The sequence below is a fragment of the Cheilinus undulatus genome, linkage group 20, assembly GCF_018320785.1.
Source record: "Cheilinus undulatus linkage group 20, ASM1832078v1, whole genome shotgun sequence".
In the NCBI taxonomy this organism is placed as follows: Eukaryota; Metazoa; Chordata; class Actinopteri; order Labriformes; family Labridae; genus Cheilinus; species Cheilinus undulatus.
In genome coordinates this window covers 4,257,900-4,281,579 of record NC_054884.1, presented here as the reverse complement: position 1 = coordinate 4,281,579, position 23,680 = coordinate 4,257,900, and the positions used below count along the sequence as shown (strand labels likewise).

Below are 23,680 nucleotides of genomic sequence, written 5' to 3'. Positions count from 1 at the left end.
TGCATTTAAAAACACTGTAAATCTTTTCACATGGATAAGGAATAATTAGATGTTTCTGTAGTCAGAAAGTGTCTTATAGCCTCCTAGAAACAATGGTTGGTATACCTGTAACAAAAATTAATATGGTTAATTATCAGTGGTATGGTTAATAACTTGAATCATTTCTACTTGAACATAAAGTTGAACTTGAATCATCATTATGTGTTTCATGAAATGTTTTTGTGTTTTGTGAAAATTTGTTGTTTCATAAAATGTTCTTTTTTCCACTGTTGAAATATTCATCCTATTGGCCTGCAGGGCCACCGTAGACAAGTATTAACAGTGAGTCATTATCAATCAGTGTCTCTTATTTTTCTTTTTTACCCTCAGAAATTTGGCCATTGGTATTGGGATCCAAAATTTCCCAGAAGGCTTGGCTGTTAGCCTGCCGCTCCGAGGTTCGGGTGTCTCAACATGGACGGCCTTCTGGTAAAAAAACAAATAAAAAAACAAAATCTAGACATGTCAAAAACTATGTAAAAGACTTGAGATATAAGAACAGATGCTGTTTCATACTCAACAGGTACGGCCAGCTGAGCGGCATGGTGGAGCCTATCGCTGGGTTGCTGGGTGCTGTTGCTGTCGTCATGGCTGAGCCTTTGTTACCGTACGCCTTGGCGTTTGCCGCAGGAGCGATGGTTTATGTGGTTGTGGATGACATCATCCCTGAAGCTCAAGTTAGGTGAGAAAATGAAAGTAGATTTACTGTAAGTAGGGATGAATGCCTTTTTAAACACTCATGTTCTCGGAGCATCCGTCTCTTACTTTTCCATTCCTTCTCCCTGAACTTGTGCCAACAGTGGAAATGGGAAGCTGGCCTCCTTCACCTCCATACTGGGCTTTGTAGTGATGATGTCGCTGGATGTGGGGCTGGGATGATTCCATCATAACTACTGCCACCACAAACCCTTGATGGCCATTTCATCACAGTGCTGCTGACTTCACTTTTAAAAAGGGGACCAAATAAGAAGGTTTTATTCTGAAGCTCTGTTTCACAATATTGTCAAATGTTTACTACTTGAAATTCAGAAATAGTGACAAAGAACTATTTTATATAACAAGATGTGATGGTTTCTTTACAATAATTATATTTATTGAGTTTCATGCTTCATATCTTTAGAGCAGCTGTTAAGAAATAGTCAGTTATGAGAGCTCAATGAATGTTTTTTTTTCTACTTCAGCTTTTTCATGACCTCTTAGCAATACCAGAAGTCTTTTATTTAATTTGGTAAATTATTTAACAGCCTACAAATTAATAGAATGTTTATTCCCTCTGATTCTTGCCACGTCAGTGAATTTACACTGTAAAATGCTGGTGTACTGAAACAGAATTCTAATTACTTATCATGGTACGGTGTGTATTCACAGATTTATACATAGTGCCTTTTTCCTTTTAGTTTATCACAAAGAATCACATGTGATGTATGTTTGATTTGTTGAAATGCAGAAACTTAAAGAATGAAAAGTATTTATATGATTAAACAACCAAGTAATTCTTATTTTTTCTCAAACTATGCTTTGTCTTATCTGTTTGCCTTTTTCATGCTTTCTGAAAAATCTCAGCAGTTACCATCAGGGAACTGATCCTTAAAGGATGGATGAAAAATCAAGAATGCACTTCAGGGTTGTTTAAAAAAACATATTTTTATAAAGCAGCTCAAACTAACCGTCTTTAGCTCTTGAGGAATTTCAGATCCGGAGTGCAACAAATCACAAATCCTGAAGAACAACGACAATAATTGTTGTGGTGTTGTGAAAGCCCAATAAAGCACAGCCTGTAAACACACAGCAGGAGCTCCACATACACACTCGTGACATGCAGCAGACACAGCACTTCTCTCTGTTTCTACCCGGGATGACGGCACAGCCTGGGATGACCTCACTGCCCCGTTGTACCTCTATTGCATTCAAAGTGAAAGTGAGTCATGGGTGTAAATATCACACACGTCTACCCAGAATACCTTGCCTCAAAAGCAGTCAAATGTGACTTTCTGCTTACAAATTGTGCATAACACTATTTCCCATTTACTTCAGTCCAATACTTGTCCTTGTTAGCATGCATGAGGGAACCTATGAGGCATTCTGTGTTGACAATCAAATATGAATACCTCAACTTGGTGAGATTTTACATTTCTTCCCATACTAACCTTGATGGTTGCACATGCCTGCTTTTGTGTAAGCATCTCTAGGATTGTTTCTTGTTCCTCTAAACAAAAGGAATCATGTTTGACACACGCCTGCCTGCTCTGACCGGTCAAAATTAGATGTGCATGTATTATTTTAAATCATGATAATGTATGACAGTGTATTACGGCCACTCCAAAAGGTGAAAAGCACAATCCATTCATTTTTGAGAAAAGACTTAAAGTTTTTGAGGGTATAGCCGGATATTTACAAGGAACCAGCCCAGAGTTTCAGAGTTCAAAAAGCTGTAAACATATCCACCTTATTCCTGGGCGACTGTAAATCAGAATGTGGGCCAAACTTCCAGTGCTAAGCGGAAGTACATTAAATACATTAGGGGTGCACGATATTATCGGTCTGGTATCAGTACCCGCAGATATCAAAATTTTTGCTGATATTTACATCCGATATTTTGCCTGTGTATTTCAGCATATATCAACTGTAAATTTTGTCCATATATACTAATAACTTAGTGGCGATTTTGGCTGAACCAACAGACCTATGTCAGGTGAAGTCTTCTTTATTTATCCTCATTCTTTAAACTTGAAAGTGTTTTTTAAGGACTAAAAATTGTTTCCTTGGTCATCCTTAAACCTAAAACTGTCCAAAAGGACTGACATTTTTTGTACGAAAAGGGTATTTAAATATCGATATCGGCTAAAATGAATCTGTAAGTATTGGCGTATCAGATATCGGCAAAAATCCAGTATCGTGCATCCCTAAAATACATGTATGCTATTACAGCAGTTAACGATTGATGCTAACAAAGTAAGACAGTTTTTTCGATAGCAAGTCACCCCGAATTTGTAAATATTGATATATTTTTGTAATCATGTTCACACTGTTTGTATTGGAAGCTGTAAATAAGGTGCATACCACATTATTCCTGGGGGTCTACTGTCGCTATGAATGTGGGTGGAACTTCTCGTACAGTAACAATAATATCAAAACGCGATTCTTTCAAGGGCTTACTAATGTGATTTACCATCAACAGAGAGGTTTTTAGACATGCAAAAATCCAGTACTATTTTTTCAGCAACAAACTTCACCGGCATGTTTTGGGGACCTCTGAGACCAATAGAAGTCTTAAAAGGGTAAAATATGTCTCCTTTAAGTAAAAATTAGTTTTCTAGTAGATACATTTTTATACTTTCAAAATTGTATTTTTTCTTTATCCATTTCCACATGGTAAGCAGATCTAGTGGCAAGAGCCTCTTAAATAAGAAGGCCTATAATGGCGGATTTTGTCAGTAGAAACAATTAAGACTATAATTTTATACTAGCGGGTGCTGGGGGTTCAGCTGGATACAAGTCTGGGGGTGTGAGGAAAAAGGTTGGGAACCATTGAACTAAATACTGGCAGTTTGGTTATGTGTGATCTTTAATGTGAGTAAAAAATAATGTGTTGGACTTTTCTTGAGTGTGGGCAGTAGGACACTATTTTCAAAAACATCTAAATGTAATCCCAACTGACTGAGACAATTCTTGTACTGAGACTAATGGAAGTATATTTTCTATTTCATTACATTAAACGGCTTCTTTGAAAGAAGTGGATCACGTTTTAAAATAAAGTCTGAGAAAAGTCTCCAAACAGCTACAAGTACTCACCATCAAATAAAAGCACACACACCTGCTGTCCACACTTTTAATGTTTTCAGTCAACAATCAGAGCAAACAAAAGTGATTAAATATAAAATAAAAAGGTCGCCCATAATCTACCAACAAAGTAAAAGCATGAGTTAGATGACATGATGAGAATCTCGCTCTCACTAAAGAGCGATGACGGGGACCGGCTTGTGTTGGAGGAAGTTGATGAGACTTGTTGGCATGTCCAGCTGCTCGATGAGCTGGATCTTTTTGATCTTTTTGAGGTATCGTCTGACAGCTAGTCGGCACTGGGAAGTCAAGGCCTTTGGATTTCCTGGGGACACAGAACACAACAAGGAAATAATTAACATTTAAATGGTACAAGAGGCAAATTTTTATTTTAAATTAACTATTAGACTACTTTCTTTTCAGAAGCTTCATTGAATGGTCCTTATTACTACTGTATGACAGATCCAGATGCAGATGCAAAAAGTTTTTGGAAGTTAGCCACCACTCAGTCATGGCTACATGATTTCATGGGTATAAAATCACTAGATCGCAAACATCGAGTATAAATAATGTGAAAGTTTTGAGCCATCAGCATGCAATTCTCTTGGAGTTTCGCTTCTCCCATTTTCTCTGAACGCCTCTCTCTAACAGCAGAGAGCTCACTCCTCCTAACATCCAGGAAACTCCTCCGTGCATGTGTGTTTTTGTATCAGCAGAGGAGAGAGAGAGTGAAGGAAGTACAGAGCGCCATGACAAGTTAGCGGTGAGTTAGCTGTGTTCAGATCGATGATGGTGCTGACACTACGATAGCAGTAACCCAACACACTGCCAAAGACATGGCCCCAGTATGTGTTGATGAAAAGCCAGGATTTAAACATCCAATAAAGACACTCCACCCAAAGTTTGTTTGCCTGGGTGCCAACATTTTCCTGAAAACTCCCTGCCAGAGTTGTAGATCTCAGAGAGAAGATGGCCAAGCAGCTTACAAATGTGATGCACTTCTCTGCAACTATAGAGCCTTACACTGACAACTCTCGGGGTTACAAAGTTGGTGCCTCCAAACAAGCTTTTTTCCAGATGATCACACAAGAGAGCTCCCTGACCAAGGTCTAAAGATGCCCTCATGTCATGAACATGTAATCAAAGCTGTGAGTCTGAATGGACTGGACTGCAGCGTTGTGGCCATCGGCTGCATTTTGAGATTGGTGAGTTTTGTTTTTCATTTTTATAATTAACAACAGCAAACAGAAATATAGGCAACAAAGGACCATGAGAGTTCATGTTATTTCAAGCTTGCAAATGAAGGTTTTTCCAAATAAAAGTCTACTCAGTTTGACCTGTTATTGTTTTTTACCCTGTTCTTTATACAAATTTTAAAAAATTCAATAGAAGGGTCGATTTTGATCACCATACTGGTGTGACTTTATGGATCAAAGCACTGAATTCAACATGTATACAGCATTTTAGAGGAAATGGGAAAATCTTGCGTGACTTTTGTGGTCTTTAATGATCAAATCCACACCAGTAAGTCAGATCTTCAATATACATTTTAATCCAATTATGATCGTTTATTACTGCTAGCTCGAATGCTAACCACCACATTTGTCACCCTTTGTGGAGATTTTTCAGCCAATAGCAAGCTGTTCTGTAATCATGTGATTCTGCCTGAAAAGAGCGTAATGGAGAGACAGAGAGAGCCTGAGATACAGCCCCCTGTATTATTGTTATTTTAATATTTAGCAGTAAAACTCAATAATGAACAGGAAAACAACTTCAGGTTCACAGAGATGCTGTACGTTATGATTCTATTTGTTTAGTCACATATAGGTCTAAAATGATTTGCATAGTCAGTCCAGAAAGTTCACATTGGTATCAGATCAGGACTCGGTATCAGCTGATACCCAACACGGAATCGTATCCGGAAGGAAAAAATGGTATCAGAACATCCGAAATTAATTTTAGGTCGTATTGCCCAGCTCTATGTGCAAATCACTGTTATCAGTGTACTTATTTAACTGTTCTTATGATTGTCAGCAAAAGGAAAACAAACTTCTCACCACCAAGTCACACAGATGTGTTCTACAGCATTAAAAGGTGAAAGGAAGCATGGGTCTGTCTTTTCAGGAAAGTCAGATCACATTAGGACCACTGATGTTTTGGTCATTCATTCATTCTTGCTCCCTAATATTCTGTTAGACAGTGACTGTGTGAAAGTTGACTCCGTACCCCTCTCCTGTAGAAGCAGCTCCACAGCCTCATTCTGCTTCGTAGACTTCTCGATAATCAGTGTAGGGAGGTAAACATTGGCTCCAAAGTCGATCAGAAGCTGTATATACTCCACTCCACAGCCATGCCTCAGGCACATTTCAAGCACAGTTTTGGGATGCTTGATAGAACTCAGAAGCGTTTCATCAGTGCAGTTATAATCCGGATCTGCTCCGTATAGAAGAAGCAGTCTGAAACACTCCATGTGTCCGTAAACAGCAGCCAGGTACAGCGGTCCGCTGGAAACTCTGGCACTGGAAGACCAGAGGAAGACTTTGGAGCGAGAGTTCACCTCAGCACCATGTTTGAGCAGTTCTCTTAGTATCTCCACATCCCCCTCACGGGCAGCAGTCAGGACCGGGGAGCAGTTGTTGGATGAGTTCCCATTGGGGTTGGCGCCAGCTCCTAGGAGAGTTAATACACAGTCCAGGTATTTTCCCCGCACAGCTGCAAAGAGGGGCGTCTGAGCCTTCACATCGACACAGTCGACCAGGGCACCGTGGGCAAGCAGAACCTGGAGACAGCTGAGATGGCCTTTGGACACGGCAGCATGTAAGGGTGTGCCCGCAATTCCCCAGCCTCCTCTGCAGTTAATGACCTTTTTGTAAATATCTTGGCATAGCATTTCCTCGAGGAGTCTGTCATTGTTTTCTAGCACTGCTTGTCTGAGCTGGGCAATTTCAACGTGTTTTTCTTCTTCTGCAGGGGTCCTTAGGCTGATCATAGAACCTGCTGGAGAGGAAAAAAGCATTACAAACAAAAATAATTCCAGCATGAATTATGGAATAGGCTAATACTCAAATGAAGTAAAGGGTGATACATGCATGATTTACTGGAGATGGCCATGTAGGACACATCAATTTCATAACCAGTTTAAAAAAAATGTAAATAAAAAGTTGTCAGTGTTTTATTTTGGACATAGAATTTTAAATCCGTTAGAGAAAGAGTAAAAAAGCTTTTTGATGTCAGTAACAGCTTTCAAGGACAAGAGCTGGTATCATCCAAAATCTTACCAGGCGGTCAGACCAGGAAACAGTTTGAATTTAGAACTGGCTGACCAGAATAGAATCAGCACATCTGTGGTTTAAGCAGAGCATTAAATGGTCTAGAGCAGTGGTTCTCAACTGGTCAGACATCAGGATCCAACACCTCCTCCTAAAGAGAAATCATGACCCCAACTTTTAAAAAATAATCTTCATTTATTTCATGATTGTTGGTTAATCTGTAGTCACTGGTTAATCAGTATTCTTGGCTACCATTACACCATGAAGACATAAGAACACTGCAAAAAAAATGTTGATGTTTGGACTGTAAATATAAAAGCTTATTGAACAAAGAGACGGGACTAAACAAACATGTTAAAAGCACATTATTACAGAAGGATTTTCAGTAGGGCTGAACGATTTGCGAAAATAATCTAATTGATTTTTCCCCAAATGTTGCGATTTAATATGCAGTTATTCTTGGGTTAATCTTACGTATTTTTTGACAAATTCAAGAACATGTGTTGAAAACAATTAAATTATTTTCGAAGCATCTGAATATGGAGGTGCAACAAGCTTTAAGCTATAAAGGAGGCGGCTGGGGTGGAGGAGGTGAGGCTGGCTACCTGCTGATCACAGCTGGAGTCTGACTTTCATGAAGTAACGCCAGGCTTCATCAGTTTTAGATAGAATGAGCCAACTATTTTTGCTCGTATTGCAAATGTGATGTCATTTGCTTTGTTTAAGGGCACTATCATTTTTGTGTCACTCATTCTGATGAAGAAAAACACACATAAAACACAAAAAGGAGGATTTTTGTAAACCATTATTAAAGAAAGACACTTGACTGTTTGCATAATGTGCATAAAATCTCTGCCACTGCAAAAAAATGATTTATTAAACTGGTATTTTAAAAATTTCAAGTTAAAGAAATATTGCAATGTCTGCGATTTGAAAACTGCAGCAGGCTATATTGCAATTTATTGTAATTTGGGATTAATTTCCCAGCCCTAATTTGCATGCATACCTCTTTTCTTACTCAATTTTTCCGAGATAGCGTGGAAGTTTGGTAATCCCCCAGAAGAATTCCCTTGTTATCGTGGGTAAAGCAGCTTTATTTCCCAACAAAAGGGAGATAAAGAGGTAGAAAACTTGAGAAAAATACTGACTTTTACACATAATCGTAGGAAAACCTACTGCATCTACAAATTTCTGTATGTCCATAGATAGATAGTCATAGATAGTCTATGTCCCTTTTTTCCCTGGCATACATTTGCAACCCCCTAGAAAGAGCTTTGCGGCCCAGTTCTGGGTCCAAACCCATCAGTTGAGAACCACTGGTCTAAAGAGAACATCTTTTATATATTCAGCCTCTTAAAGTGCCCTTAATAGATGAATTTCACTTGAAAATGTACCAATCTTTCTCCTAGGTGAGCATGACCCTGACATCCCTAGAGAGTTCTGATCAGAATTAAGGCTGGGCAAAAAAATCAGAATTTACATTAAATCACAAAATATCCTACTGTAATTTTCAGATCAGAGATTAATATAATAATAATAATATTAATAATAATATTACTCTCCTTTTGTGCAGCGATGTTATGCTCTACACATCATACAATAAAACATCAATTTCTTCAATTTTTAAAAAACATTTCTGTTTAAAATGAGAATTACATAAAAATGTGCATTCCCTTTAATAAAACAGTTCACACTGACTCTGCAAAATGAGTCAAAAGAATCAGATGTTTAAAAAAATGCTCAGCCCTAGTTTTAATGATGATGCTACAAGCCTTTAAATTAAAAACATCAGTGAATTTACTACTGAGATCCAAGCAGATAAATAAACATATTTAATTCATACTGATTCGTGCATTTCATGTCCTCCTTACATGTGCCAGGCCTACAGGAAAGAACTCTCCATGTTAAATCTATCTAATATTATGCTGTCTTGATGTAAATCTTGAGCTATTTGACTTTATGAGTCTAGAGTATAAAGATGTTGAACATTTAAGATCGCAGCACAAAGCCCAGACTGTTTCATGATATCCTCTAAACTGAGATGCACCAGTAGTCAGACTGGAGACGCCTCTGTCCCAGTCTGCAGCTGTAAGGCTCCTGCCTTCACAACCAGTTACCACTGGCTCTTAAAGCCGCTATTTTCATTCATGACGTTTAGACTCATGAGAATCAGGCATAAGACAGTCCCACTTCGTATCACGTTACTAAAAAAGTCTAAATATTCTCCTGTGTTGATGTTTTGTTACTTGGCCAAAGCTACGATTTAAACAGAAACATAAACATGTTTGCTAACATACCATCCCTACAGGAAAATAATCTCCAGCGAATTAAACAGCCCACGTTTAAAAACTACAAACTGGACTCATTTGAAAATGCTGCGTTTCCTTGTTCTGAGATGAGTCAAGAAAAAAACACAAAACGCTGTTTAGATGTGTTTTAGTCTCGTTAAAAATCGGCCTACCTCGGATAAACCACCATCAACAGCCTTCTTCTTCTACCTGTCCTTTCTGCGCTTCCTCCTTCTTCTTCTTCTGCTGCTGCTGCTTATTGGTGATTGGCTGACAGCGTGTACGTGCATTAGCGCCCCCTACTGAGCTGGAGTGTGGATCGGGAAATCTGATAGGTTTTCTTTATTCTTTTTTAGCTTTTTAAAAATTAAAATAAAGCTCCATATCCTGCATACAGCTCCACCTGACATTACTTTATTTTTTTAAACTATTTTTTGTTTATATTAATGATATTTGCTGATATTCTATTTGATATTATGTTGTTTGGTCTGTTGTTTTGTCGCCTATCATCAGTTTGTCGCTGCTGTTTCAGTGTTGGAGAGTGGCTGAAAGTAACTGATCACATTTACCCAAATTACTATAAAAGAGTAGATGTTTGAGTCCATTTTGAAATCACTACTTTTACTTCTACACAAGTCTTCTTCACAATCCTACAATCCTCTTCTACCTTTCCACCTGTGTTGACTCCTCAGTAACATGTAGAGAGAATGATTCCACATCACACCTTCAAACAGCTGGTGGATTTTACTTTATTACAAAGGTGTAACTTTACCTGGTTGGAGATCCATGCCCTCAGTAACTAAGACTGGACTATGAATCAAAATTTGTATTTAATTGCAATATATCCAACTGGGATTTTCAAATCAGAGAAAGTTCAATATTTCTTTGACCTGAAAATTGTAGAAAAATATTTCCTTCCTTCTTTTTTGTTTTGTTTTGTTTTGTTTTTTTGCAGCAGAGATGTGATGCTCTATATCATGCAAATATTTTCTGAGAAAAAATTGCTAAAATCTGACTTATATTTTTGTAAATGTTTTTCTTGAGAAAATAGAATTATGAATAAAACAGCTACACTGCATCTGCAATATGAGATTTTTTTTTTTCAAAATTCTTGAGTCCTAGTTTTCATGATGATGTCTGCACCATCAGTAAATTCCCTAATGTGATCAGAGCGGAAAAATAAAGGCCCAGCCTACAGAGAGGAGCAGATTAAAGGGGCATATTATGCAGAATACACTTTTTCAGTCTTTTCTAGCAAACGTATCTGCCCCTGGCCTGTCTAAATCCCCCAAGATTAAGAAAAATCCATTCCCTCCTCTTCTATCTTTCTCCACCTTTCATGCTGAAACAAGCCGTTCTCAGATTTTCTGCTCATGATGTCATGTGGGGAGTTGGCCCCGCCCCCAGGTCTGGTTGGCCCTCCCTGTTTGGAAGAAAGGACAACCCTACTCTCCTGATAGATCAGGAGAGATACATCCATTTCCTGAGAGGGGTGGAGTCAGGGGCGGAGTCAGACAGCTCAGTAGCATTTAAAGCTACAGACACAGAAACAACAGTTTTTTTAGACAGTCAAAAATACTTTTTTTTTTTCAGCAACAAACATCACAGGCATGTTTTGGGGACCTCTGAGGACAAGATAAACTCGTCTTAAAGGATAAAATACGTGACCTTTAAGTTTGATCTATCTTAGTGTGGTGGTGTGTGCAGGGGTGGTGCTTCATTTTAACATGAGTAAACTCTGTATACCCACTTTTACCCTACTTTACACACTGCTTATACAGTGCTGGTTCTGATATAGAAAGATTTATTCTTGTGTTTGTTGAAAAACCCTCAAGATGAGGAACTTAATAACACAACTGCATGTCACATTGAAAAAATGCAATATTGGAATATAATTCTTCAGCTCTAGCGGCATTCAGAACTCAAATTTTAACTGAATACTTTTGACTTTACTTGAGCAGATTTATAAACCATTATTTCTACTTTAACTAAAGTCAGTTTTAACCGGAGTAACTGTACTTTTACTTGAGTGCAGTAGTCCTGTACTTGACTGGAGACACTTGTGACCAACGGACGGACAAGCCTCTTCACTTCCTACATCATTGCCCTCAGTTTTATCCGTTCCCTCTCCGGGCAACTGGGATGGCATCCTTTCCAAGTAGGTCTGTTTTATTTGCTTGTGCATCACAGAGTCTTTGTTTGAGGTCTCGGTAAGTGTGCTTGTTAAACCAGCTGTGGGCACCAAGCAGGAAAATAACCTTTCAAGATCCAAGCACTCAAATATCTCTTATTCTCTTATATCTCTTATTTTAATGTAAAAAATCATCTATTTTTGAAATAACAGAACATGCAATGCCTCTTAGATTTCTGAAAGGTTTCTTCTTCAGGGCCCTTGGCTGCCTGAGTGTTTGGACGGTTTCTATTGAGTGCCAGGGGTTTTACAACATGGTAATGAGCAGTGCTGGCCTCCATTGTCTGCTCGACGTCTATGGATGTTGCTAAGAGACAAAGAAGAAGTCACCCAGGCACTCGGAGAGATTGGGGAAGAGAACTTTTAAATGCTGACAGTCCCATAAGTCATTGTGAATCTGCTGGAGAGAGGGAGTGTCCCTCTAGACTGTGTATAAGACTCAAAGTTGGAGGACACATCCTGCATTAGAGGCGCAGGGATAAAGGGGACGTCCTGGGGTTTATGTTTGTTGTTATGGTGGAAGTGGGCTCAGCACCTGTTGCTGTATGATGTGATGGATGGAATATATTTTCTTCAGCAGGATTTGATGTGATCTTCAAGATGACAAGGTCCCATACATCAGAAGGACTCTGGATTCTAAGTGTGTTTTTCATCACTTCAGTTGGAGGTGAGAAGCTTGGCTTTACTTTTACGACTTAAAATCAGGAAGGTTTGACAGGTTTGGGGATTTCTTTTCTGGATCTTACACACAAGCAACCCCTGGAAAGATTCTCCATGGAGTTCAGACTGGGCTGGCCAGTCAAGCCCAGTACTACCACGGCCAGTAAAATGCTGGTGATCTTTGGCAGGTGCCGTGTCCTGCTGGACAGTGAATTCAAAATCTCCTTAGAGCATGAGGCGCTCTCCTGTTTCCTGGCAGCACTTCCTCTGGATTTGACCTCCAGCAGATGACAGGTGTCATGATTCTGAATATACAGTTTGTGTGGAAATTTTATGCAGGAAAACTCTGATCTGTGCCTCTCTGCTTATTCTCCACAAGAGGACTTTCACTTCCAAATAAAATGCAAAATTTACTTTCATCCAAAAAGAGCCCATTTTACCACTGAGCAACAGTTAGCTCAGCTAAGACACTTCTGCTGCTGTCTGGTCCAGGACCATCTTTAGAAAGGCATATGCTCACAGTTTAGATTTATCATGTAAATGGTGCCACATTTGCGAGGAGTATGCATTTGAGGGATGAGCAGCAGAGCTGAGTTTGTGGGTTGCATGAATGAAAAATGTTCCAGATCTTCTCTGCTGACACCAAACAGCTGATTCTGCTTTTACTAATCAGGGGCCTGTTTAGGACCTTTGACCTTGTACTGATTTGGAGAACGCTATGCTGACTGCTGCACAGATAGGGTAACAATTTTGGTGGAGGCAGTGTGGTGGTGCGGGGCGGCATCTCTCTTACCAGAAAACCAAGACACGTCATCACTGGAGGGAATCTTAGAGTAATGTCGCTAAAAGCAATGAGTGGCTAACACAAGAACGGCATCCATTGTTTTTCTAGCTCGTCATGTTTGTGACAAAAGGAACGCAAACAACTGGTAAATATAGTTTTTCAGACGATCGTGACGTCATTCCCAGTTCCGACTTCCGAGGTAAATGAACGCAGCATAATCAAACCTGTCCATGATGCGATGTCATTCACCCTATCAGCTGTCACGAGCAGTACTGATGTACGCTGAGAGTCTACCAGCCTCCTTTACGTTAAACCGTCTTTGTTTTGCTTCCACCAGGCAACGTCATCTCACAACACATATTTTACATGAAAGTCAAAAAAATAACCAGGGATTTGCACAGTTTATTGGTAAAACAGCTAAATTTGTTTATCAAATTAGCTGGCTTAGATTTACGAGTTGGTAAGATAAATTACCATTACCATTTTTAATAAACACTGGCTTGAATTCCTAGTCTATAATGCTCTTTTAAACTGTAATGAACTTCCCGTCACTAGAGGCCGCTATAGCTTTAGTTAATGGCCACTGCCTTCCTGTCTGGCACTTCACCGGATGTAAACATGAGAAGCTCTGGGGTGGCAAAGAGGCAACCTTGATCCTGAACAATGAAGCCAATACGAAAGTGCAAAAAATTGCTATACTGCGAGTGTCCACTTGAGGCTGGCTGCAGGAACACCGGAAGTCCTGTCTGAACACGTGTTAAACAGCCGGTTTGACACACAAAATAAACTGGTTTACTGCCTGGTTCAGAACACCAAACCGGTCTCAGTAGCTAGTGTCTTGCTGTGCTCCCACTGTACGGGGGGTGAATTTTTTTGTACCACGATCGTTTGTATTATAATTAGGATGAAAGCTGATTGGCGCGTCTCATTTGATTGACAGATAGCTCGGAAGGCAGAGGCTCAGTTTCTGTCAACCAGGATGCTAGCTAGCAGGCTGACAGGAAGCCGCGCTTAGTGGGTAGGTTGATCCAAAGTTTGGTTGAGACCGGGATTTCAAAATGGAAGCCTCCCCGGATTGGCTTCAAGAGCCGTTTGAGTCCGCCTATTGTAAGCAGACGACTGACGTCACATGGGGTTTGTCCAATTCTTTCTACAGTCTATGGCGGTGGCATAGCGGTTAGTTTGTAGTAGGAACAGCGCGGTACGACCGTTTTTTAAAGTAGTAAATCGAAATAAGTGGTATGTTGGCCGTCGAGGGTTGAACTCACGTTTAACTACTCACCCGAAGTGAAAAGAGAAGGCATGTCAAAGCAGGATATTCATCTGCATAGAGGAACGAAGGCTGGGGCAAATAATAAATAATAATAAATAATTGCATCACAGCCACTCTGAGAAAGTGTTTCTACACATAATGGAGAAGTAAAACATGTCAAAATATTTCTAAAAATACAGGTTTGACTTCCTAAAATTGACCCATAAACAGATTTCCTTTTCTGGAATAAATGACAGCAGTGCTGTGAGCTGAATCCACAATATTGTACTGTTTATAGATACACCTGTAAAGGATTTAAAGGTCACATATTTCATCCTGTTAAGACAAGTTTATATTGGTCTCAGAGGTCCCCAAAACATGCCTGTGAAGTTTGTTGCTGAAAAAACACTCCAGTATTGGATTTTTGCATGTCTAAAATCCCCTCTGTTTCAGCCCTGCTCACAATGAGCTGTTTCTGTGTCTGTGGCTTTAAATGCTAATGAGCTGTCTGACTCATCATTCATGTGTAAAGTTTTTTTTTTTGTCCCTTCGACTATTGTTTTTATAAATCATTTTATAAATTGTGTCTTTTTCTTTGCAGGGGAGGGTTTTTGTCCTAAAGGTGGGCGGGTCCACCTGGCCAGCCAGCAATGCTATTGGCTTTCTGAGATAAAGTCTTCATGGCCTGAGGGACAAGAGTCGTGCAAGAGCACCGGAGGAGGAGAAATGGCATCAACTGACAGCCTGGAGCTGCAAACATTTATCTTTTATTCCTTTCCAGTGTGAGCATCAGACTCTTTTCATGTCTAATTATGTTTTATATAAAATGCATCATATATTAATCATTTCTCCTCTGTGTCTGAATGGTTCAGGAGGAGCACAGAGTGGGTTTGGATAAAGGGACAGGGTGGAGGTACTGAGTCTGATCAGGCTGGAGCTCTGAGGTCCACGAACAGAGAGACTCCAATGTGTTCTCAAATGGCCTTGGGGACTCAGAGAGGAGGGAGGAAAGCTCAGTGCACAGAACAGCATCGCTTCCTCTGTGAAAAAAAAGTGTCTGGTACTGAACATCATCATTTTTAGATAATCAAGAATGAAACTGAAGTACAATGATCTGATACCTGCTAATCCTCTCCACATGCAGACCCTTTACTGTCTGCAGACAGATACCTAACTGGACTGGCTTTCTTGACTGGCATCTACGCTCAAACCCAGAAAAGCCCCTTACCCAGCGTCCCTGAGATCGGACAACAAAAAGTAGAGGTCAGCACCGACATGACTTTATCACTGCTTCACATCTGAAGAGTTAAACATGAATAAGCATTATTAAATCCTACTTAACCTCCACAAAGATGCCATAGTTATCAGGTAGTAGATGAGTCATCATTTATCCATTAAGGACAGTGCTTCAGTGAGATGCTTGCTCTTTTAATGACCTCTCTCTGTGGTTAAAAACATAATTAATGCAGTGGCTTTACTTTATTCAACATACATGTTTGCTATGCACAATAAGGACGAAAGTATTGGGCCACCTGCCCAGTACACCAGCAGGAACTGTAATGATTATTCAAAAACATGTACTTTAATATGGAGTTGGCCCCTTTTGCAGCCTCCATTCTTCTAGGAAGGCTTTCCACAAGATTTTGGAGTGTTCTGTGGAAATTTGTACCCATTCATCCTGCAAAGCATATGTATAGGTACGTGCACTCTTGCACAGTCATGTAGGAACAGAAAACGGCCCCTCCCAAACTGTTGCCATAGAGTTGAAAGAATAGCATTGTCTTAAGTGTCATGGTATGCTGAAGCATTAAAGGTCACATACTATGCAAAAATCACTTTTTCAGGCTTTTCTAACAAAAATATGTGCCCCTGGCCTGACCATTATCCCCCCAAATATCAGAAAAATCCATTCCCTTCCACCCTCTCTTTCTCCATCTTTCAGGAAATGTGTGCTGAAACAAGCCGTTCTCAGATTTCCCCTCATGATGTCATGTGGGGAGTTAGCCCCGCCCCCAGGCTCGGTTGGCCCTCCCACTTGGAGGAAAGTTCCGCCCTCCTGCCCTGATCATCTTCTCAGAGGATCAGGAGAGCCACATACATTAAGCCACATCCATTTCCTGAGAGGGGCGGAGTCAGACAGCTCATTAACATTTAAAGCCACGGACACAGAAACAGCTCATTGTGAGCAGGGCTGAAACAGAGAGGGTTTTTTTTTTTTTTTGCATGTTTTGAGGACCTCTGAGACCAATGTAAACTTGTCTTGTAAGGGTTAAATATGGGACCTTTAAGGTTGGCCCTTGCTGGAGACGAGGGGCCTAGCCCAAACCCTGCAAACCAGCCTCATACCATTATCCCTCCTAAACCTCACAAATGGGACAGTACAGTCAGGCAGATAACACTCTTCAGCATCCGCCAAACCTAGATTCACCCATCTGACTGCCAAACAGAGAAGCGTCACTCTACAGAGCACGCTTCCACAGTCTAGTGTCGGTGTGCTTTCCACCACTCCATCCAAGCATTAGACTTGGTGATGCATGCAGCTGCTCGGCCATAGAAACACATTCATGAGGCTCAGTTTCTGTGCTTACATTAATTCCAACGGAAGTTCAGAACTCTTCAGCTGGAATCAGGAGTGTTGGCTGCTTTTATGCACCAAAAGCCTTGGCGGTTGCTGTTGTTCCTAAACTCTTCCAGTTTCTAATGATATCACTCACAGTTAGCTGTGGATTATCCAGCAGGGGTCCATCTCATCGGCATCCATCACAGCACCACACTTGAAGTCCCTGAGCTTTCAGAACAAAAGGTTTAGGATCACAGATGTTTGCAGCTGGAGACGGGGGATGATTTTATTCACCTGTGGGTCTGATTAAAACACCAGAATTCAGGTGTGCCCAAATACTTTTGTCCATGTAGTGTACTGTATCTTCCAACCTGGACTCCTTACCCTCCTCAGTTCACAGTGAAGGTTTGATTTCTATTACTATTAAACTCTGTGTAGGTGCTTCAGTATCTCTCCTAAGCTTTTAAACCTGTCTTGATGTTCTGCAGAAGCATGAATATTCATTTTTTTATGACAGCCCTGACTGTACGTCTGGTGAACCCACAGATGCAGCTGTTTCCTGGGATATGGTTCAGTCACGCTGGCCAGCTGTCATCAGTGGAGCTGGTGGTTCAGCCCAGCAGAGGACCCTCTCTAGCCCGTGTCCAGATCCTCCGACCCTACTGCAACCCCAATCAACATTTGGTGCCTCCAGGTACAGAGCGATAGTGAAATGTGTTTCCCTGAAGCTTCAGTGGATTAAGTGCTTTAAATAATAAGCTCTTCTTTGATCCTCAGGTTGTAGTTCTCTTCTTAATTCATTCAGCTGCTGCTCAGCAGTCCCTCTGTGCAACACGACAGGAGGCTGCAGCAGGGGTCAGTACTGGTGCTACCTGCTGGAGGCCTGCGTTTGCACCAACTGTCCCTGCAGCCCCTACGACTCTGCAACAGAAAACCGTGGCTTTGTTTTGCCTCCTAGGTATGATGCATTACCGCCCTTCTATCACCTGGTGGCAGACCTTCCTCTGAGAGTAGAACCTAGCAGTGATCTCAGGATATTAAGAGTGAGTTAACCCAATATCTTTTAATCGGATTCTCCTATGATTTAAATACAATAACTGATGTTTTTCTCTGATGTGTTTCCTAACAGCTGCTTCTTCCAAACCAAGCAATTGTGGTTTACCCCGATGATATTGTGGCTGTTCAACACACCCGGGACTCAGGAACATTTTTACATTGCCTGAGCAGTGAAGCTTCTCTGAAATCTCCATGGCGCCAGAGTTACCTGTCCCTTCAGGGGAAAGAGTGGGGAGGCTGGTGGGAAGGGGGCCTCACTTCCCTACCCAAAGAGGGACAGTGGGTTGATGGGGTCCTGTGTGATCTGAGGGTGCTCTATGAAGAAAATCTTCCTAGAGGTACAGAAAATGAGAGCTTAGGCTTCACAACAGCAGCTCCAGAATCTTGGGCCTTGGAAAATAGTCCTACTCTTTACTCTAGATTTGGACTGAGCATCATCCATCCCATCCCAGATGAAAACAACCAGATTCATGCTCAAATCAACGTCCCTCTGCTGATTGTTGTAAAGGTCCTATCTGGAGAAAATGCCCAGTGTTCATGGTCTTTCCCAGCCCAACAGACCGGAATCCCCCTCCTTCCACATTGCCCTGAAGAGGTGGTTCAGTTTCTGCCGGATTGTAAGAGACGGTCCCGTGACGCCTGGTTCTCCTCTGTCACCCTCAGAATGCCATCAGAGGGGGTTGAAACACTGAACGTCAGCGTGACGGATGAAGTTAGCTCCCAGAACCTGAGTGTCAGGGTTTGTGGCTACAAGGCAGTGACCGGGCTGAGTGTCGAGCCACACGGATGTTGGAGGATGCTTGTAGACACTCCACAGGTGAGGGCTGCATGGCGCCGCAGGGGTTAGCGCTGTCGACCCACAGCAAGAGGGTTTCTGGCTCAATTCCCTGTCAGGACCTTTCTGTGCAGAGTTTGCATGTTCTCCCACTAAAGACGTGCTTGTTAGGTTAACTGGTGACTCTAAATTGCCCGTAGGTGTGAGTGTGAGCATGTATGGTTGTCTGTCTCTATATGTCAGCTTTGCATTTGACTGGCAACCAAATACCTGATACATATAAATACACAAAACTAACTGAAAATTCCCTAAATCTTTGAAAATTCCTGAAATACTACTGAAGAAGTTTGTTGGAAGTTTCTGGGAAAAATCCTGAATGTCTCTTATTCCTTATGAAGTTTTCTTGAAAAGTGTGGGGGGGAAATGCCCAAAGAAAACTCTCAAAAAAATTAAGAAAACTCCTTAAACTTTTTGGGAAAATCACCTTAAGTTTCCTAAAAAAAAAACATAAGGAAAAAAAATATTGAGTTTGAGTCACAATAAAAATTCTTTAACAATTCAGGATAAAAATATACAGATCTAATGATATCTTTTGCTGTCAAAACCTTAAACAATGGAACAAAAGCACTAAAAAGACACTTAGACAAACTCGCGACCCACTGAAAACAGCTCTGGGACCCACTTTTGGGTCTCGACCCACCAGTTGAGAACCACTGGTTTAGGATATCTCAGATTATCAGCATTTATCACTATAAGGATTAGTTTTAAAGATCTATTTAAAACTCCCATTGACAGGGGAAAAGTCCTGCAACATTTGTAGTCTACAGCAGTGGTTCTCAACCTTGGGGTTGAGACCCCCTTTGGGGTCACGAGACGCTGAGAAGGGGTCTGAAGATGCCCTAAAAAAACTAAGAATATTTTTTAGGTAACACTGTTGCCACTTTACCCCAATTTTGTCACATCTTTTTTACCCCTTTTCATCATTTTTTTACCACAAGTTTTAACACATTTTTACCATTTAACACGTATTTTGTCAGTTTTAAACTTTTTCCACCATTTTTTTCTGCCTGTTTTTGCCACTTTAAACCAATTCTTGCCACTTAAGCTTAATGTTGCCTCTACTGACCCATTATTGTCATTATTAAACCCTTTTTACATCTAATTTTAATCACATTTCACCATTTCATATGCTCGATTTTGGTAGTTTAACCAGCTTCTGCCAATATCTGCCAATTTTTCCTTTCTCAGTTAACCCTTTTTGCCAGTTTATATCAATTTTCCATCCCATTTCACCAAATTTCCACCCATTTTGCCAATTTAAAGCCATTTCAGCCACATTTTAACTTCCTTTTACCACTATTTATGGCCATTTTTGCCATTTTTATCTAATTTTTGCCACTTCTAATCCATTTCTGCTACTTTTAAAATCCAACTTCACCACCTTTTCCACCTTTTTTTCCATTATTAACCCATTTTAGCAATTTTTAAACATTTTCATTCTCTTTTTGACAGAAAGGATTTACATTTTTAAGAAGACTTTGCACTACACACATGAATAAATACAGATATTTGTTTCTTTGAAAAGAGTTGTTATTATTCAGGTGAAAATAGGGCTGTCGGGGTATACCGGTATTGACGATAATCGTGGTATAAAACAATAAAATTTCAACATCATGTTGAAAATGTGCATATGATAATATCGTGTAAATGATCCAGTGCCACTTGAACACAGTTTGGAAACAGAATGGAAACAGAAAAAGAAAATATGCCAGGGACTGTTCAGTAGACACTGGATTTTTACAAAGTTATTAGTTGTCATTCTTCAGTTGCACACAAATGCTGTGTCCCCTGCTATCCACAAATGATTTTGTTTAGTTAATATTGCAGTTATAGCAGATGTTGCACCTTGTGGATTTTCTGTTTATCAGTTCATCTGGTTACCTTCTAACTAGTTATTGAGTGTAATTGCACTTTTTATATGCAGTTGTACGGTTACTATTCTCATATTGTATCATTATTGTGACATTTTTTGCCCACGATAATCGTGAAGTGAAAATCTGATATCGTGACAGCCCTAGGTGAAATATGAAATTTGGGCATCACAGCATGGTTTTGCTGACCCCCATGGGCTCCCAGTTTGGCTGGGGGCCATAAAGCTCTTCCATTTATCCCCCTTTATGGACGACCTTGTCTGCACACGACTATGCTGAAATGTGCATGGCTGTGTTCAGCCACCTTTAGGTACACTGGTGGTCCCCGGTCTCTGGCATCTTTATTTTGGGGGTCACTGGCCGAACCACTGGTCTAAAGTATAACTCTGTTTCTGAGACCAACAGGTTATTTGCTTTAGTCCTCAGTGGAGTCAACACAACCCCATAAATGTCAGCGTATACAAGTATTTATTTGCCTTGATGCATTTTACTGATGTGAGTTTTTTTCTCCATTGCAGTTATTTACAGCCCGAGTGGAGAGCGGTTCATCTGTCAAATTCTACTGGGTGATAGATCATAGGAATGACTCAGCTCATGAAGGAGAATCTTACAGTGTAGAGTTCAAGAAACCTGCAGAGTATAAACTCAGGGTAAGATTTGCATTTCTCTTTGTAGCAGAGGTGGGAATGTGGCCTCTTCCCACTCATTGTTACCTGTGAGTCAATTTCAAATGTCCATAAGTTGTAAGTTAGAAATAATAAATCTGCCATGAAAGATTTCAGTCCAAGTTACCAGTAGAAAACCATGCATAAAGAACAAATGCATTGCAACATGAATTTAAATTTATTTATTTATTTATTTATTTATTTACATTACATACATTACATACATTTGAAAAGAAATGAAATATAAAAATATTCTTTAGTATTTGGTGAATACTCATTACACTGAAAAAAAGACTTTGCTGTTAAAACTTTTCTTTTGACAATATAAACTACTCAGAAAATGTTTATTAAACTCAGGTTTGGTATCACATTTTCTTCATCACAGCCTCAACTTTATAAAATGAAAATTATTTTAAAATTTAAATTACTGTATTATGTATTAAACCTCTAAAAACACAAAAAATAAAGAATTTACAAAAAATATATAAAAGAATCTGATAAGTTGTAACTACAGTAAACTTACACATAAAAACGGCAAAATGACACATATCAAGCTCAAAATTTATTTTTTTTTTTTATTTTTTACATAGAACACATGTATCTGAAAGCTTTTTTGTCTACTTAACATTGCCTACATATGAAAAAAAAATTGTACAGAGAATATTTTGGCATTCAAAGGCTGTGAGGGATCCTAATCAGTGCAAATTAAACAACCAAACAACAACAACAAAAAAGACAGAAACATTATAAATAGTCCTTTTTTTTTTTTACTGTCCAACCATACAAATCTTTATCAACACAGCTACAAAGAGAATTAAATTCTCTGGACTTCATTTTTACAGAATAAATCATTGGAGGATAGAAAAAGAAGATTTTTTTTTCACTTTTACAAAACACAATAATTTGCCAAAGTTCTGAAAAAATGACCAGTGCCAGTCCTTATAGTATTTTTTTGCCAAAGGAACTATAATAAGATCAAGCCTAAATTTCAACACACCCCATAACCATATCTACATACAAAACAGCCTCTTACATGTTAGAGTAAATCCAGGCAGGCCACAGAGTCAAGCGCAGACATAATACTGAGATCAGCTGATCTCACGCCCTCATCAGCTGATGACAAGGTCATTCATTCAGTCAGCACGCTGTTGGCAAATCACACTCATACTGCCATATTTAAACTGCTCTATGCTTTGCTGCTCCTTCTGCAAGCCACTTTTTACAACCCCCCTCCACCCCAGCTCCTCCTTTATTCTGCCTTCATGAGTGTCCTTATGTTGTTACGATGCCTGCTCTGCTCTGGGTTTCTGCTGCTTCTCTTCCTGCCTCAGGCTTTCCCTCCAGGGAAAAAGTAAATTTAACTTTATTTAATCTGTGATATCAATAAAAATCCAAGTTTCTAGCTTGACATAAACACACCTAATTTTGTTGTCAGTTTTTTTTTTGTCAAAATAAAAGACATTGTGATTTTTCTCCTAAACAAGAATGATTTAGGTAATGTAAGCCATTCTTCCAAAGTTTATCCACATAACTAAGCCTGGCTTTGTTACCTTTACTCCATTTTATTCTGTGTTTCAAAACTACAAAATACTACATTATCCATGAATAAATGCCACCTGTGATGCATTGTGGGTGTTTCAAATTGTTGATAAATGGCTTTTCTAACAATCAGGAATAGATGAACTGCTAACTGAAGACATGGCAGTGATAGTAGACCAGATTAGTGGGATTTAAATCTGGAGATATGTTGGCAGAATTTTCCCATGATGCCCTAGGGCAGAGCATATATATGTGTTTAGATATGTTTAAATGTGATCAGGTGAGTTTAGATGTTGAATGTTATTTTGTTCAGTTTACACAAGATCATTTCTGGGGGATTTCCTCCCTGCTAGGTCACAGCCTCCAACCCTGTGAGCTCCCAAAACCAACAGATCCTCCTGACTGCAGATGAAATTACCCCATTGGCTGAGCCCGAGTTCCTATCAATCAGGAGGGTAGTATCTGTGGATGCTGCACATCTCTACAGCCTAAGAGTCAAAGCTGACATCTCACTTCCACTCACTTTCAGGTAAGACTTTTTTAACTTTCTACAACAACCCCAGCAAACCTCAAATATAATCACTGAGAGGGTGTGTGCCCTTGACTTCATACTATGACTTTCTCTTAAAAGAGTTCATCTAAATTCCAGTCTGATGTTTGTCCTGTAGTTGGGATTTTGGAGATGGGAGGAGCAAAGTGGTCCACACCAAGTCAGCCCCATGTCTGAGTATGCAGGATCATTTTAAAGCACCACAAAAGCAAGTTTATGTTCAGGACTCTGTAAACTACACATATGACTTCACAGGTAAGCAGACATGAATCACAGAAACTTTATTTTCAAATTTGATGACATTGCTCTACGATTTCATAGTTTAATTTTCAGTTATGTTT

General features: G+C 39.9%; 3 protein-coding genes across 7 annotated transcripts in view; 2 read left to right on the top strand and 1 right to left on the bottom strand.

Moving 5' to 3' along the window:
• Positions 1–1,538, top strand: part of LOC121527824 (zinc transporter ZIP11-like) — a 31,673-nt gene extending 30,135 nt beyond the window's left edge. For all 3 annotated transcript variants that reach the window (XM_041814826.1, XM_041814824.1, XM_041814825.1), the window contains exons 8-10: positions 370–468; positions 563–721; positions 840–1,538. In XM_041814826.1, the coding sequence (XP_041670760.1) occupies positions 370–468; positions 563–721; positions 840–918 (337 nt within the window). In that variant the 3' untranslated portion in view covers positions 919–1,538. The remainder of the gene's footprint in view (positions 1–369; positions 469–562; positions 722–839) is intronic.
• Positions 1,539–3,854: 2,316 nt separating this feature from the next.
• On the bottom strand, positions 3,855–9,642 carry LOC121528422 (ankyrin repeat and SOCS box protein 12-like). Of its 3 annotated transcripts, none has more exons than XM_041815888.1 (3): positions 9,550–9,642; positions 6,046–6,816; positions 3,855–4,144 (listed from the first exon to the last, which is right to left on the bottom strand). In XM_041815888.1, the coding sequence occupies exons 2-3, from the start codon at positions 6,806–6,808 to the stop codon at positions 3,993–3,995; spliced, it is 915 nt and encodes a 304-aa protein (XP_041671822.1). In that variant the 5' UTR covers positions 6,809–6,816; positions 9,550–9,642; the 3' UTR covers positions 3,855–3,992. The 3 variants fall into 3 exon arrangements, with proteins under 3 accessions (XP_041671822.1, XP_041671823.1, XP_041671821.1); XM_041815889.1 differs by having other exon boundaries at positions 6,046–6,813; positions 9,550–9,606; XM_041815887.1 differs by lacking the exon at positions 9,550–9,642 and adding an exon at positions 9,386–9,485.
• A 2,699-nt stretch (positions 9,643–12,341) lies between these two features.
• Positions 12,342–23,680, top strand: part of pkd1b (polycystic kidney disease 1b) — a 34,140-nt gene continuing 22,801 nt past the window's right edge. The window contains exons 1-10 of the mRNA XM_041816038.1: positions 12,342–12,435; positions 14,865–15,045; positions 15,136–15,323; positions 15,408–15,526; positions 17,370–17,517; positions 17,601–17,866; positions 17,953–18,696; positions 21,104–21,233; positions 23,171–23,318; positions 23,458–23,594. Coding sequence (XP_041671972.1) covers positions 12,342–12,435; positions 14,865–15,045; positions 15,136–15,323; positions 15,408–15,526; positions 17,370–17,517; positions 17,601–17,866; positions 17,953–18,696; positions 21,104–21,233; positions 23,171–23,318; positions 23,458–23,594 — 2,155 coding nt within the window. The remainder of the gene's footprint in view (positions 12,436–14,864; positions 15,046–15,135; positions 15,324–15,407; positions 15,527–17,369; positions 17,518–17,600; positions 17,867–17,952; positions 18,697–21,103; positions 21,234–23,170; positions 23,319–23,457; positions 23,595–23,680) is intronic.